The sequence below is a fragment of the Ipomoea triloba genome, chromosome 14, assembly GCF_003576645.1.
Source record: "Ipomoea triloba cultivar NCNSP0323 chromosome 14, ASM357664v1".
Lineage (NCBI taxonomy): Eukaryota > Viridiplantae > Streptophyta > Magnoliopsida > Solanales > Convolvulaceae > Ipomoea > Ipomoea triloba.
The window spans coordinates 5,655,728-5,670,797 of NC_044929.1; the positions used below are offsets into that span (position 1 = coordinate 5,655,728).

The 15,070-nt window shown below is 34.3% G+C and overlaps 1 protein-coding gene and 1 long non-coding RNA gene across 2 annotated transcripts; both read right to left on the reverse strand.

Moving 5' to 3' along the window:
- Positions 1-6,766: 6,766 nt before the first annotated feature.
- LOC116005117 (phospho-2-dehydro-3-deoxyheptonate aldolase 1, chloroplastic-like) lies at positions 6,767-10,021 on the reverse strand. The gene is made up of 4 exons (XM_031245362.1): positions 9,764-10,021; positions 8,506-8,723; positions 8,071-8,345; positions 6,767-7,053 (listed from the first exon to the last, which is right to left on the reverse strand). The coding sequence occupies exons 2-4, from the start codon at positions 8,707-8,709 to the stop codon at positions 6,996-6,998; spliced, it is 537 nt and encodes a 178-aa protein (XP_031101222.1). The 5' UTR covers positions 8,710-8,723; positions 9,764-10,021; the 3' UTR covers positions 6,767-6,995.
- A 4,263-nt stretch (positions 10,022-14,284) lies between these two features.
- LOC116005374 lies at positions 14,285-14,860 on the reverse strand. The gene is made up of 3 exons (XR_004094956.1): positions 14,817-14,860; positions 14,634-14,699; positions 14,285-14,336 (listed from the first exon to the last, which is right to left on the reverse strand). It is a non-coding gene; the product is annotated as an uncharacterized LOC116005374 (long non-coding RNA).
- Positions 14,861-15,070: the final 210 nt, after the last annotated feature.

Here is a 15,070-nt window from a genome sequence, read left to right on the forward strand (position 1 = left end):
TTTTTTTTTTTTTTTTTTTTTTTTTTTTTTTTTTTTTTTTTTTTTTTGTATATTCAAGTGCATACAGCTGTGGAAGCTATAAACACATCTCTGATCCATTTACTTGTATGAGCTGCATATCCCAGTTAGTAAACGAATTGTGAGTATTTTTTTTTATATATATTTTTGAAATTTAATAAAAATGATGAAGTCATGAAGGTAATCCTTTTGCTGATCTAAACCTGTGAAGTTTAGTGCTATCAACGGTAACTAAGAGTGGGAGTGAGTAGTAATGGATGACGGAGAAGGTGATGAAATGGTGCAATAAGACACTGAGAGACCACATGTAGGAATACTGTGTCATAGTGTAGATATGGGGATGTTTGGCACTCAGTTGATAGCTGATAGTTGATTGTGTTAGTAGGTTTGACCAACTAATTATATTAGTTTGTTATAGAAAAGTGTTTGATAAATTAATTGTTTACTTTTTTATTGTATATAAAATAACTTATAAGGACATTGTACTAATTTCTTAAGTGACCCTATGACTATGAGGCAGAAATCATGTCTTGTTGGGAAACTCTCTCATGGTTAAGGGATCAAGGGATTAAGAATGTAAGGTTGGAGTCAGATTGCCTATCATGTCTTGTTGGGAAACCAGTCGTTATACCGTGGACCATGGATCATGGCTGATATTGCAGTTGTGTTGAACTGATATTGCAGTTGTGTTGAACTGATACTGCAGTTGCGCGGAACAGAGGCCGTGTCATCCGTCTGGAACTACAGTTGTGTTGAACGGATACTGCAGTTGTGTTGAGCAGATGAACGGTCTCTGTTCCCCGCAACTGCAGTTTCCTTTCAACACAACTGCAGTATCTTTTCAACACAACTGTACTATCCGTTCAATACAATTGCAGTATCAACCATGATCATGGTCCACAATATAATTTGCTTTGGGAAACTCTCTCATGGTTAAGGGATCAAGGGATTGAGAATGTAAGGTTGGAGTCAGTGCCTTCTAACGAAGAAGAGTCGATAGAACTTACGCTGGCCACATCCTTTCTCACTGCCACCAACTTATGACTAGCTTTAGTAGGATTGTTGTAATCATATTAAGAGACCAACGAATCAAGTTGCGCATTCTCTTGCAAAAGCAATGGTTTCACTTTCAAGAAAATTTGCAAAAGTTAACCTTTTCAAAACCTTCAAAGCTTTCAACATCATTAATGGCGAACTCATTCAAAGCTTTTAATCCGGACACCTTTTGGAAGGAGGTAAAGGGTGATCATGCGCGAGAGGAATAGAAGTTTTCCTTTATAAAGATGAGCCTAAAGCCTGAGTTCAAGAGGGCGATTGACATTCTCAGCCGTATTGTTGAGAATAGGGTACTTGGAACAAATGATGTTACTTCTGAAAAGTTCTCCATGGTGAGTGATGTATTGAACAATTATAATGTTGATTGGTCCATGGTGATTTTCAATTTTTAAAGACAATTCATTGAGAAGGCGATGGACTAGAAAACCAAGACAATAACTCAGATTGTAGGGTTCGGTTTTCTTGTAACCAAGTTGTTACGATCAAAAGGCATTAAGTTGTGAGATGGGCTGATTGGGTGACAACACATAGGAACACATATCTCCTGAGGACCAAGCCACATGCGCCAAAGGGTAAAGGTGCAACCCCAACCAAGAAGAAGGCAACCGAAGAGGAAAACTCTTTGAATGTTCCTTTGGCCAAGATAAGTTGGCAGTTGAAGAGGAAGTTCAACCCATGAAGGCTACAAAAGTCCCCAAAGTTCCAAAGGCATCTAGACTAGAGGGTAAGGATGTCGAATTGTCGAATTGTCAAAGAATGACCATTCGTGTTGATCATTCAAACTGTAACCCTTCGAGTTAATGTTCTTTCTTCTTTGAACGATTCAGATAAGCAGAAAACTCATAAGTCTAGAAAATCAAATAAGCTGGGGACTAAAATTCCCAACACTTTTGATGAAGACTTGAAGAGGTAAAAGATGAAGACTTGAGACGAAGAGCTCAAATATACAAGACCGGAAGGTTGCAAAGGCCGAATACTAGAACTTTGGGCTTACCTTACTGAATGATTGCGACTAAAGGAACAAATGGTAAGGACAACCATTCATACTCGAAAGGTTTCTATGCTTAATGTTCGAAGTTGGTTACTTGAATGGTAAGAGTTACCCACTCGAAGGAACAACTCGGAACTAACTCTCTACAAGAATGTAACCAAGGCAAATGGAGTCCTATGTACACATCTCAATGACGATTTTCCTTTAAAAGCCAAGACAAAAAAGTGCAAAATAAAAAGCATGTTCAATAAGATAAAGTACGTCAACGGCTGGAAAATCTAACACATAAAGCTACTTTTTGGATTGCACATTGGTCTTACTCGCTGGTCAATAGTCGTTTGAAATGAGTTTCCATAATTAAAACAAACTCGTTCTCCTCCACGACCTCTCCAAGAACGCCCACGTCCTCCGAAGCGGTTATTATTTCCTCATCGGGAGCCATAACTTTCACCAGTACTCCCTCCTTGTGATTCCAGGGCACTTGGATCCACATTTCCTTGTGACATAAAAGACATTTCTTTCTTGGAGCTCATTTGAATCATTATTTCCTGATGCATTCTATAGCATAGAAAATACTTGATCCAAAGACTCTTAAGTCCTTACTTCCTAACTATTGGTATCTAAGGACATCATATTCTTTATCCATGCCAGAAATCCAGCTAAAAACAAGTAATTTGTCATGTTTTTTCATTTCATCCACATCATTTGTTATTGGCATCGTAGCATACAAAGCAACACATACACTCTTAAAGTCATAGTAATAACTAATAATATCTCAGCTCACGCCTCTTTTGACTAGACCGATATACTCCCTGAGATGACTGGTATAACTTTCTCAAATCACGGGTTCCACTGAACCATTTGTTCACTAATCCCCATACTTATTTTCCAGTTTAGTAGTGTTGCATAGATAAAATAATTCTCACAGTCCACAGCTAAAGTAGCATTTGTAGGACACTCTTTGTCCAAATGATCACCCTTCCTCATATGGTTATACCATCTAAATTTACTTTAATACAAAATCTCCACTTAGAAAAATTAGACACATATGAAGCCAGAACTATGTCAATTAATTTCGATGGTGTGGAAATAACAGTGATATTCCTTTCTTTTGCCATTTTAATCTTCACCCAACAAATTCAATAGATGAACAATACAACAACCCTTCACCCAGAAAAGAAAAAACACACTGCATGTATCTCTTCTTTCATCAGAAGATCCAACCAGACTGAAACCCTTCAACACATCCTACCTCTTTGGACTCAACACGACGATGCAAGACGGGAAAAGCGAAAATCGGTAGCGTCCCTGAAAATAGCCTCACGCGCCGGGGCTGTGGTGTCAGAACAACTCAGCGACAGTGGCGCGTGGTTCCCCGACGGCGCCAAGGTGCTTGATTTCTTTTTTTTTTTTTTTAATTTTTTTTAATATTGTAAGAGTTAATAATTGTAAAGTGTTTAATATTTTAAGTTTTTACGCTTTAATAGCTAAATAGTTAATATATGCTTGGTGTCGTGATGTAGTTGGTTATCACGCCAGTCTAACACACTGAAGGTCTCTGATTCGAGTCCGGGCGACGCCATCGTTATATTTACCCAAAAAAAAAAAACTAAATAGTCATTACTTATTAAGTTATTAGTGTATTACTTATTAGTTTAATTTAGTAATTACTTAATACTTATATCACATCTATCTACATGAAGGTCATAAGTCCCGTAGTTATTATCAGTCCATATCACCAGCTCAATATCCTTAAGAAACTAATAAATCTGCTAAATACTATCCTCAGATATTGCTTATTTCTCTGATGAAATTAGTTAGATATGTGTTTAGTCCTTTCATGGAGAACTAGATTGAAAATAAGTAATCCATTTGATGAAATAAGGTTCCCACCAATCTTAACACAATACAACAGGTACATTTTATTTCTTCATTCATAAGAATAATGAAAAGTTAGAGGTATAAAAACTTTACATTGAGAACATGCATCAACAATATTGTTTAGTACTCATACAGATTCTAGAGAGCTGAAAATTTGGATGGTATAATTATGATAATAAGATTTGCTTTAGTTAAATTGTTTTTTATTCCATAAAAAGGTGAATGCTTTTACAGAAAATAATAAAGCTGATACAGATTTAAAAGAATAAAGTGTGAGCATAATTACATAAATAGTGCGTGAATAAAACCCAAGATAAATAGATATCAACAAAGATTCAGTGGAGAATGCCTCCGCAAATTTACAGGTTATAGTGCTACAAATCCACATAATTCTTCAAACTGACGTTAATAGGCAAATTTTTTCCTAAAATTGCCAAAAACATTAGGAATTATGCAAACTTTCAAACACAATGAACGCAAAAAGAATTGAGTGGAGCATACTCACCAGTCACCACATGTGGCCATGTCAAGACATTTTCACCCCTTATTGGCCCTGTTTGGTAAATTGCCTTTAGCTGATTGGGTTAGAAGGTATGATTAGTTGATAATATTAGCTGATTGTAGAAAGTTGTTTAGTAAATTAGCTGTTAGCTGATAGCTATTTGGTATAATTTCTTTTCTCAAAAAGCTAATTGAAAAGACTGCTTTGAGTAGGATTTTGAATTTTAGTATTTTGAAGTTACAAAAAGCTTATTAACCAAACAAGATCAAATAAGCCAAAATTAACTGATAGACTGATTATTAACTAAACAGGGCCATTGTCTCCAGCAGATGGCTCTTCAAATGCACACTGTTTTGCTAATGACATTATAGCAGACAATGCAAAAAATCATAATGAAACTACATATTAAACAGAAAAAGAGATGCCAAAATGTCTATACCAAACAAACAGATACAGACTTTTCCTCAAAAAAATAACAAACTGCATATCAATTAATTATCGGGGCGTGCCCAATACCACGCTCAATTATCATGTCACTAGCCCCCCTACTTCCGAGCTGCGAGTACAGTAGAGTCAACTAGGAATTAATAAAAGTGTAAACTCATCAAATATCCGGTCACTAGCTCCTAAGGCTACAGGCATAAAGAAGTGGCTATTATTATTTTTCTTTTATACTTTACTTAATAAAAAATATTTTTTAATAAATTATTTTCTTTATTCTCTTTATTTCATATTTTTTCGCTAACTGAGGCGTGGGCTCGACCACCATGGACGAGGACTGGCCTCAGCCATGCCATAGCCTAGGGTTGACCTCGGGCATGGTGGATGGACGCTTCGACAGCCATGGCCAAATATTGGCCTCGGCCATGGTGGATGGTCGCCTTTGTCACATGGCTGGCGGAGGATGATCCTCAGCTACACCTTTTTTTTTTTTGAATTACTTGGTTTTGATTTTGATTTTGATTTTGATTTTGTTTGTTTGTTTTTTTTTTTTTAAAATAAACCGAGACAAACTATGAAATTCTAATTCGAATTGTCATAATTTGAACTCGAGTGTAGGTGCACCAAGGATGTCATCGAACAAATCGCAACTATTACATAATATATTATTTTATAATTCATATAATTAATAAAGTATGTTATATTCCTTGAATCGCACGGGTAAATAATAGTTGAGCGTATATTATCAAACAGAACTGTACTTGAATAATAATAATAATAATAATAATAATAATAATAATAATAATAATACTTTAGTGTTGTTATAATTAAACTACATTTGTGTATAAAATGCAATTAAATAGCAAGTATCACATATTAAGTGTATATTATTAAATGAAAATGTAGTTGAATTAGAATGATACTGTAGTGACATTGGAATGAAATTACAATGTGCATAAAATGAAATTGAATAATGATAGAGGTTGCTACATGGACCATAACGGAATTTGTTGTCGACTATTATTAACGAAAAACATCAAACGACGTTGTTTTGGCCATGGTCAACAGTATAATTTGCCATTTGTTATTCTTTTTCTTTTGTACTCTATAATATATGGAATAGTCAATAGTATTATTATTATACCCACTCCCATCATCCATGTGGAGTGTAAATCGGGACACCGGGTGCCACTAGACCACAAGGTCTTTGGCAAACCAAATAGGTTGTCAAAGATACACTAGCATTATTACATTGTTATTTGATCAATAATTTTATTAGACAAGTGATTTTTTGACGGGGGAGATTTTTTGAATAGATATTATTATCTATTCAAAATTTATTCGGCAAACCAAGTAGGTTGTCAATGATACACTAGCATTATTACAGTGTTAATCAATTTATTAGACAAGTGATTTTTTGACGGGGGAGATTTACACTACCAAACTGATCTTTCTTCAAGTTACATTGATGTAAATCCACAACAAGTGTATTCGCACCTAAGACTCCCTTGGAATAGAATACAAAACAGAAGGGGATAAAGTCGAAAAGGCGAGGCACTTTGCTACACATTTCCAACACTTTGCTACACATTTCCAAGGTTTGCTACATCTTTCTGGACTTTTCTAGCAATTGTACATAGTATCCCATAGTTGGTAAAATAGTCTAGAAGCATATACATAATACTAGGGTAGTAGAGATATATAGAATATTCTAGAACATTAGAGAATCCTTAGTTTGTGTAGAGATTTAGAAAGTTCTAGAGCTAGATTATTAGCCTTTAGATCAGGTAAATCTCCACCATCCATTGAGGAGGTGGAATGACTATAAATAAATACCCTTTATGGGTCTTGTTGGAAAGCCAACACTACACTTACAATAAAGAGAATATAGTAAGAATGTAGATTTTGAGCCTAAAGCTCGGAAGAAGGTAGATTTTGAGCCTAAAGCCCGAGTAAGAACAAGTGATACACTAGCATTATTACAATATGCCATCACAAAACTCTAGTACAATACAAATTCTTCTTTAGGTCGAAAGTTTAAACTTCTAAAATGAGCATCACAAGTCATTCTTTGGTATTCAACTGAGCTCCTCCCGGTCTGTGTAATCAATTTTCCTTGTTGCTTTGAGTTATAATTTTCTTCCTCGGCTTTTCATCCATATTCCTAGAATAACGTGGGGAAAATAAAGAGAGAATGAGTTGCTTGTGAATTGTGGAAATTGCTTCCCTCTTCTAATTGAACGTCTATTTATAGATAGTTTAGACCTAAAATTTAATCGAATAAGAATTTTAGAGGGTCTAAATTAAATAAACCTTAATCCTACATTCCTATTTCATTAAGAATAAGGAATAAGGTACAAATTGACCATTGAACTGAAAATATAATAAGGAATCAGATTATCTACTTAAGTAGATGGTGCGTTGGCATTTTAAAATAATTTTAAATAATAAATTATTAAAATAAATAATATTTAAAATTAAAATAAATAAATAAATAAATAAAACACACACGCGGCCACCCCCTTCCCCATCTTCCCCCTCCTTCGTCTCCAACCGAAGACAAAAGAGGAAGGGAGAAGGGCCCTCGACCTTTTTTTAATGTTTTTTTAAAAAAGTTTTTTAATTTACATTTTTAAAATTTATTATTTAAAATTATTTAAAAATGTCAATTCACCGTCTACGTAAGCAAGTAACTCAAAGAATGGATGGTAATAGAGCTGTCGAAATGGATGGGCTGGCGGGGCGGGGACCGCTAAATATCAGCCTAGTCTTAATACAAACTCAGCATCAAAATCTAGAGTTAGACTAAATTCTAAAAAGAGTAACTACCAAGAAGGGTCGTGCTACAATCTCAAGATACATTATCAGGACGAACAAATTCATGGACTAGGTGAGATAATAAGTTCACCGTCGTACACATCCGACTTTGTTGTTTTTGTAAGATCTTTCAATTCTTATTTTGGTAAAGTAATGTATCATACAAACAACCTAAAGTCTACTAAGGCCAAACAGTAGACTTTGAAGTAAAAGTAGATTGTATTGCTTTCATTTTTTTTTTTAATGTTTCCTCTCTTTCTTTGGTTTACTTACAAGTGATATATGGTGCACCAAATACAGTATGATAAGGCAGAAATAGACTGATACATTCCTTATAAGAGTAAATTAGGATAGCAGAATATACCTATCGCCCTCGCTTTGCTCTGTGAAATCCAAGTTCCATTGAGTGACCCTCTGCATAGCTGCATACCCTCCAGTGGCAAAAGCCCTCAACAGATTCAGAGTAGCTGCAGATTGGCAGTATGCTCTGATCAGCCTCTGAGGGTCTGGGGTTCTTGACTTTGCATCAAATGCATCTCCATTTACATTGTCTCCCCTGTAACTTGGCAACTTTACACCATCCTTCTCCTCGAATGGGTCTGATCTTGGCTTTGCAAACTGCCCAGCCATTCTTCCCACCTATATATACATATGCACATATTTATAACAATTTTCCAGTTGATTGTTTATATAACATAAATTCCATGTACAGAACACAAGAATAGAACAAGACGGACAATAATTGTTTAAGAACTTAGCAAAGATCGAATTTTTAATTCGTTGGTCAAGAATTTCTGACCTTTACAACAGGCATTTGACCGCCGAACATGAGAACGGCGCCCATTTGGAGGAGAATCCGAAAAGTGTCCCTAATGTTATTGGCATTGAACTCCTTGAAACTCTCGGCGCAATCCCCACCTTGGAGAAGGAAGGCCCGACCCATTGCGGCCTCCCCGAGTTTCTCCTCAAGGCTGCGAGCCTCTATAAGAAAACCTTGTTGCATCAAACTTTAGTTCTCTGCAATTGGCAAGAGAGAAAATGATTAATACACAAGCATCATAGACTCATAGCTTGTCTAATAACAAGAACTAAATTATATTAATCAGGTACACACAAGACTCCCACGTTATATAAAATTTCAGGTTAAAATCAATAGTAATAAAGCTATTTTAATACATGACATGGAGTACATGTATTAACATGAATGAACCCCAAGAAACCCGAAAACCCACATTGAAGAAAAAACGGAAAAGAAAAATCAGAAAAAAACAAGAGAACCTTCAACCTATGGAGAGATAGACGACTACAGTGTGTAGAGAGTGTGGGGAATGAAACCCAAAAAAAGACCGGAAAGAAAAACTAAATGCAATCCATCAGAGAAAATCACGCATAACCAAAATTAAAAGATGCATATCATATTAAAAATACTAAAATACCCCTACTATTTAAAAAATAGACGCCTGATCCAAAAAAATAATAAAAGGAATCACAACCATTAAATTAAAATAATGAATGCCTATGATTTGATCTCATGATCTCGTCTAAATTAAGTGATCTCACTGGATCCAATTCCTACGGAATACCCGGGTTGTGAACCAATAGACAATATGATAAGACAATCAAATTATCTACTCATTTATCCTTAGGAGCATAGAATTAATAGGCATGATTTCTACTCTAGAAATTCCCTCAATTCAATTCAATTGTGTTAAAGTTGATCACCTAGAAACACAACCAATTACTAAAATAAGATCAAAAGGATAAAGCTTAATTTGATCGGCAAATTAAATATTAGTATAAGAATTCATGGTAGTTTCATCACATTCCTAGAATAAAAATATTTAGCAAAGCAACATTAAAGAATTAATAGCAATTATCTCTTTAAGCAACGTCATTAAGAATTGTTAGTGAAAACCATGCATTACCTAAGCCCAAAATGCAGTAATGTACTGTAATCATTGATATATGAAAAATAGCTAAATAAGACAACTGAAAGAAAAGTAATAAAAGCTTATGCCAAAATGTTGCTGTGAGAATTAGCTACTGCTTGGGATTACTTGCTAGGAAGAAGCCGCCGGAAACAATTAATGCCCAGAAAGTTGATTTCGCTGCCCAGGGATAAATTGCTGCCACGCCAACGGAATTGATCACTGATGAAAATTCGGTCGCCGCCAAAACTAATTCACTTCGACCGGAACTGAAGCTGCTAGTGACTGCCTCTCACCGCCGGACTCTATCCGGAGTGAATTGATGATGATAAAACAATGAACGTTCGGCTCCTTTTATACTAATTTGGTCCAACCGTATCTCCTATAACGCACAAAGATAGCTCCGATTATGGCACCAAGAAGACCGAGTTTGATGGATATTTCTCGCGGCTCTCGTACGAAACTCGATTGGAGCTGCGCAGCCTGCGTTCCTTCCTTTTCAATAATAATAATAATAATAATAATAATAATAATAATAAATTATTACATTAGGTTAAGAATTATTGGGCTGACAAATCTTATTAATTAAATTAATTTAATAACAAAAACAGCCCCAAAAACTAATAATATTATTAAAAACTACTTATATCAATAATAAATAAAAATAGATAAAAATTAATCAATGATTGCAAATTAACTATAAAAAGATTATTCAAAATAACAATAAAAATAACGTTTATCAAATTATATATATATATATATATATATATATATATATATATATATATATATATATATATAAAATATTGTAGCATTTTAAATTTAATAATTTTTTATTAGACATTTGGCGGGCCCCTGCCGGCCCGCCAAGTCTGCCCCGCCAAGCCCTCGGGTTAGGCGGGGCGGGCTAAAAAGCCCGCCAAAATACATGCTCAAAATGTCAAGATCCGCCCCGCCCTTTTCGCGGGGCGGGACGGGCTAAACCCGTTTTGACGGCTCTAGCTATCAGGCGAAATTGCATACATTTGCCGTGTTCAGTGGTCAAATTGCATTTTTTTTTTGGTCCAGTGACCTAATTGCATTTTCAGGTTACGTTCAGTTGCCAATTTAAACCTTATTCCTAATAATAATGAATCAAATCAAATCCTTATTACGGCTATGTTTGGCAAACCTAACTGAAAAGATAGTTGAAAGTTGAAAAGCTATAAGCTCGAAGCTGAAATCTGAAGAGCTGTTAAGCTAGCTATTATGCTTTAAAGTGTTTGATAAAATTAGCTTTTTGATAAACTGATAAATGTAAAACGACTAAAAAATGACATCTTCATAAAAATTTAAATAGGTTTGTTTACATATTAAAATATAAAATAATAAAATTAATATATTTTAATAAAATATAAAGTAAGAACATGTATTTGAAAATATATAAAGTAAAACAAAATGTTTATAATTCATAAAATTAGTTCATACAGAAATTATTGTTCAAACACAAATGTCAAACTGAAATTACAACCAAACATATTGAAGGGAAAAGACCAAAAGGATTTTAATTGAGAGGGGTAAAGATTGTTATTTATTTAAAATAATAAGGATAAAGATAGAAAAAAATTAAGAAGCTACTAGCTTATTTTTGACAAGATGACATGGAACTACAAATGTTTTTTTTTAATTGCCATGTGATTTGCAAATTTGCAAGTCATAAATGCTTGGGAGCTCTATTTTTAGTTATTAGTTATAATAATTTTATTATAGCAACACTACTACAGCTTCATTCAACAATTATGGTCCACATAATCACATAATATTGTGTCGACCATGATCCACTATATAACAACTATGATTGAGCCACTTTGACCTAATTTACCCTTTTATTTATTCAAAAACTCTTGAAGCTAGTTTATTTCTAGGGTCATGGAGGCCTTTAATTCAATATTATTTTCGCTCCTATTCACCCATACTATATAACAACTATGATTAAGCCACTTTGACCTAATTTACCCTTTTATTTATTCAAAACTCTTACCTTGTAGCCAGTTTATTTTATTTCAAGGGTCATGGAGCCCTTTAATTCAATATTATTTTTGCTCCTATTCACCCATATTAACCCGGTTTTATAGTCTACTCATTCCATTAAAAACCATCAAAGATATTAGAGAATTGATTATTGACCCTTCATTCCATACCAGCATAATTCTTATGAATAACTTGAACAGAAAAATAAAACAAGATAGAAAGAGTTTCATTATACACAAAAAGTCCTGAAAGGAACACCATTAGTCAATTTGTGACTCATGATCCAAATAAAAAGTAAATTTGTGACGACACAATCTTATTGCACGATATGTAAAGTAAGAAATTATAATTTAAATAAAAAATCAACAATAATAATCTATAGATTACAAAATGGTTTTGTGTGATATTGAACAGGTCCTAGCAATTAACTGAAAACGATATGGAAACAACGGTTAAAGCGACAAGTTTGATTTTTAAATTACTATCTACCCTGTAATCACTAATGATTTAATCCTCCCTACTTAGTTTCCTCTCTACACAATCAAAAAAGTCAACAATCTGCAATGGCAAATGAAACATGAGGAGGGATGATCTCAGTGGCACAAAAATGGCTAACAAAAGTTACCACCATTCGTAGTCGATGTCCGGTGCGGCGTCTTGTTGCTTACAAACACCTCCACCACTACAATAAATATCACAAATGCGCAAAGACTTCTCTTTGAGCACCGTACTACAATCCTGCGAATATAAACCAAAGCCATCAATATCAAATATTTTGCAACCAAACAAATGATCTTGTGTTTAAAATACATAGAAATAGGGAGTAATGAGTAAATCACATCCCAGGTCTTTCCTTGAACCGAAGTGAGAGGTACAAGTATAGGGCTGCATCAACTCTTGCCACTTTCACCTCTCTATAATTATTGAGTAATTGTTAATAACGATTGTTTAAAAGAACTAAAGTCATACTCAGGTAGATGTGAGCTAACGGAACTCATCATAATCGCTTTCTTCATCTTCATTGAATATTGCACTATAGAATACATATGGACTGTCAATCATCTCAGACAAAGTCAGACGTCCATCTTTGTCAAAGTCCGCCTGTAAGCATTATGAGTACATAAATCAAGATCAAAATTGTCATTACATCATTTCTAATTCATAAGACTGAAGAAAATTTCCACAAGTACATTACTACAAATTACTAACAGAAGACAAATAGGATCAATAAATTAAAACTTCTTTGAGAACCTTTCAATAAAGTTCACATTATATTGCTGTTTGATATTTCAATGTGAAGGATCTGCCCCATAAACCAAAAAAAAAAGTACATGTTTTGAGCCCCCCTCTGCCTACTCTTTCGTCAAATAGAATTTTCACTTTTATGGTTCCATGCCCTTTTTAGTTAGACAATCAACATGGATGAATTGATGGATACTGAAAAAAGAGTACTTAAACAATTTAATTATTGAAATTAAAAAAAATTCAGAATACAGAAACACAAAATTCAAATGAATTGGGCAAAAGTCATAGAGTCTAATATAATAATGAATTCTTTCCACAACAGCAGCAATGTAGAACAACACTGTGAATGATTCTTTTCCACAGTACAAGTCTTTTTCATGAAACAAAATCTTTAGAAATTTTTGGCACACTTAAAAGAGGGTGGACTACATATGAATGAGTTGATAATATCTCACCACCTAATTACCTAATTGGGTCGTCCTTAAACTTCATTTACCACTAAACAACACAAGTAACATTATTCCCAAAAGTTATTGCTTAGTATATGAAACAGATTAACAAGACACCCTATTCTTGAGAAATTGGGAGCTTTTGCCAGTAGTGTTATACTCCTATGTACACCTTATTGATTCTTTGAACTGCGAATTATTGTATAAATTGGCAAATGAATATAGTGGAATAGGCATCAAGCTATCAGGAAAATTTTAAGATGGAGGTATAAGCACACAACTCCACTTAGCGTTGCATAATATTCCATAGAAAATGACACCATTATAAGACTCTATATTTTATACTTATGCCCTGTCCAGGGAAGAAACTAAGCCAATTGCTGCTGGTCAGATCTTTTAAGAGAAGCCTATAATCTACCTCTTAATTTAGAAATAATATCTAATCAGACTTTGATCTCCTTTCTTTGATGGAGGGATAGGAGGCCATTGCCACAGTTAGAAGGAGGAAAGAATGGTTAAAGAAAGTTGATCTTGAATAGGATGGTAGATCCGTAGATCTTTGCGTGTATATACTTTCATATTGCAATTTAAAATGAGTCAAGTACTCAATACTCATTGTCAGCAGACAACTACCTGTTGTCTGATGTAATCAGCCTGTTGCTTAGCATAGTAACGCTCCGATGGATGAAGTTTTTCAATTATAGGTTGTAATTCCACATCAGACAAATACCTGCAATGCAGAGAAGGTAAATGCATTTGTTACTGCTTTTTAATATTAGATCAATAATAGAATCAGTCTTAAAAAAAGATATAAGGCTAATCACCCATCGCCATCTTTATCAAGCTCATCAAACAACTTTCGAGCTGGAGTGTTTCCTGAATCATCAGAATGGTGTGAAGTATTGTGACCCTCATCATCATAATTTCTTACTAAGTCGAAGAGCCCATGGAAAAACTCATTGAAGTTAACTTTCCCATCTTTGTCACTATCTCTCTCCCTGAAATTGAGAAAAGACGAAGGGTATCATATCACTGTAATACCAAAAAAAAAAGAGAGGAGAAAATGCACTAACAAATTGAAATGATGAATTCATTAGCACAGGCTCATTCAGGTGTAAAAAACCTCAGTGAATAGTTTCAAGTGACTTGGTTGGATGTAAACTGCTAGTTTTTTCCAAAACTGATGAAGAATTTTTTTTTTTTATCTTGATATGTAACAATTTCAGAAAGAAATTGACAAAATAAACTAATTTCAATCATCAAATGAAAATGTGCTTAAAAGAAAATCATTGCACCTTATCTCTTCCTTGCACAACCATAGTAGTAGCTTTGGGTTGGTGGTGTCCGCAGGGTGCAGAAAGCTACAATATCACAGTAGCAAATAAAATTACTGGAAGAGACAAAGACTAGAAACAAAATTGATTTAGTGCTATCTATCTCCACTTTCAGGCCACTTTTGCGAGGGAAAAAATACTTACTCATTGAATTCTGTAATATTTAATTGACCATCACCATCCATATCCTTGTAGCTTCATTTTATGTCTCCAGTGATGGGGCTAAAAGAAAAACAAAACGTAAATGATCATAAACTGTATGTCTATCTGTTTACATTACACCATACTTCAATGTTAGATTACCTCAATTTTAGTACACATACTGCCTTCTTTGTGCATTTTCTTTCTCTCTATATACATCATGAAGTAGTAGATTAAGTTTTGTATTTTGTGGTGGA

Bases quoted from the DNA above. Each gene is read 5' to 3' on its own strand.
- LOC116005117 (XM_031245362.1), bottom strand. From the start codon at position 8,709: ATGCAACAAGGTTTTCTTATAGAGGCTCGCAGCCTTGAGGAGAAACTC. The intron at 8,346-8,505 runs GTCAGAAATTCT...ATGTATATATAG, and splicing joins GTCAAATGCCTGTTGTAAAG to GTGGGAAGAATGGCTGGGCA. The intron at 7,054-8,070 runs GTATATTCTGCT...ACGTTATTCTAG, and splicing joins GAGCAAAGCGAGGGCGATAG to GAATATGGATGAAAAGCCGA.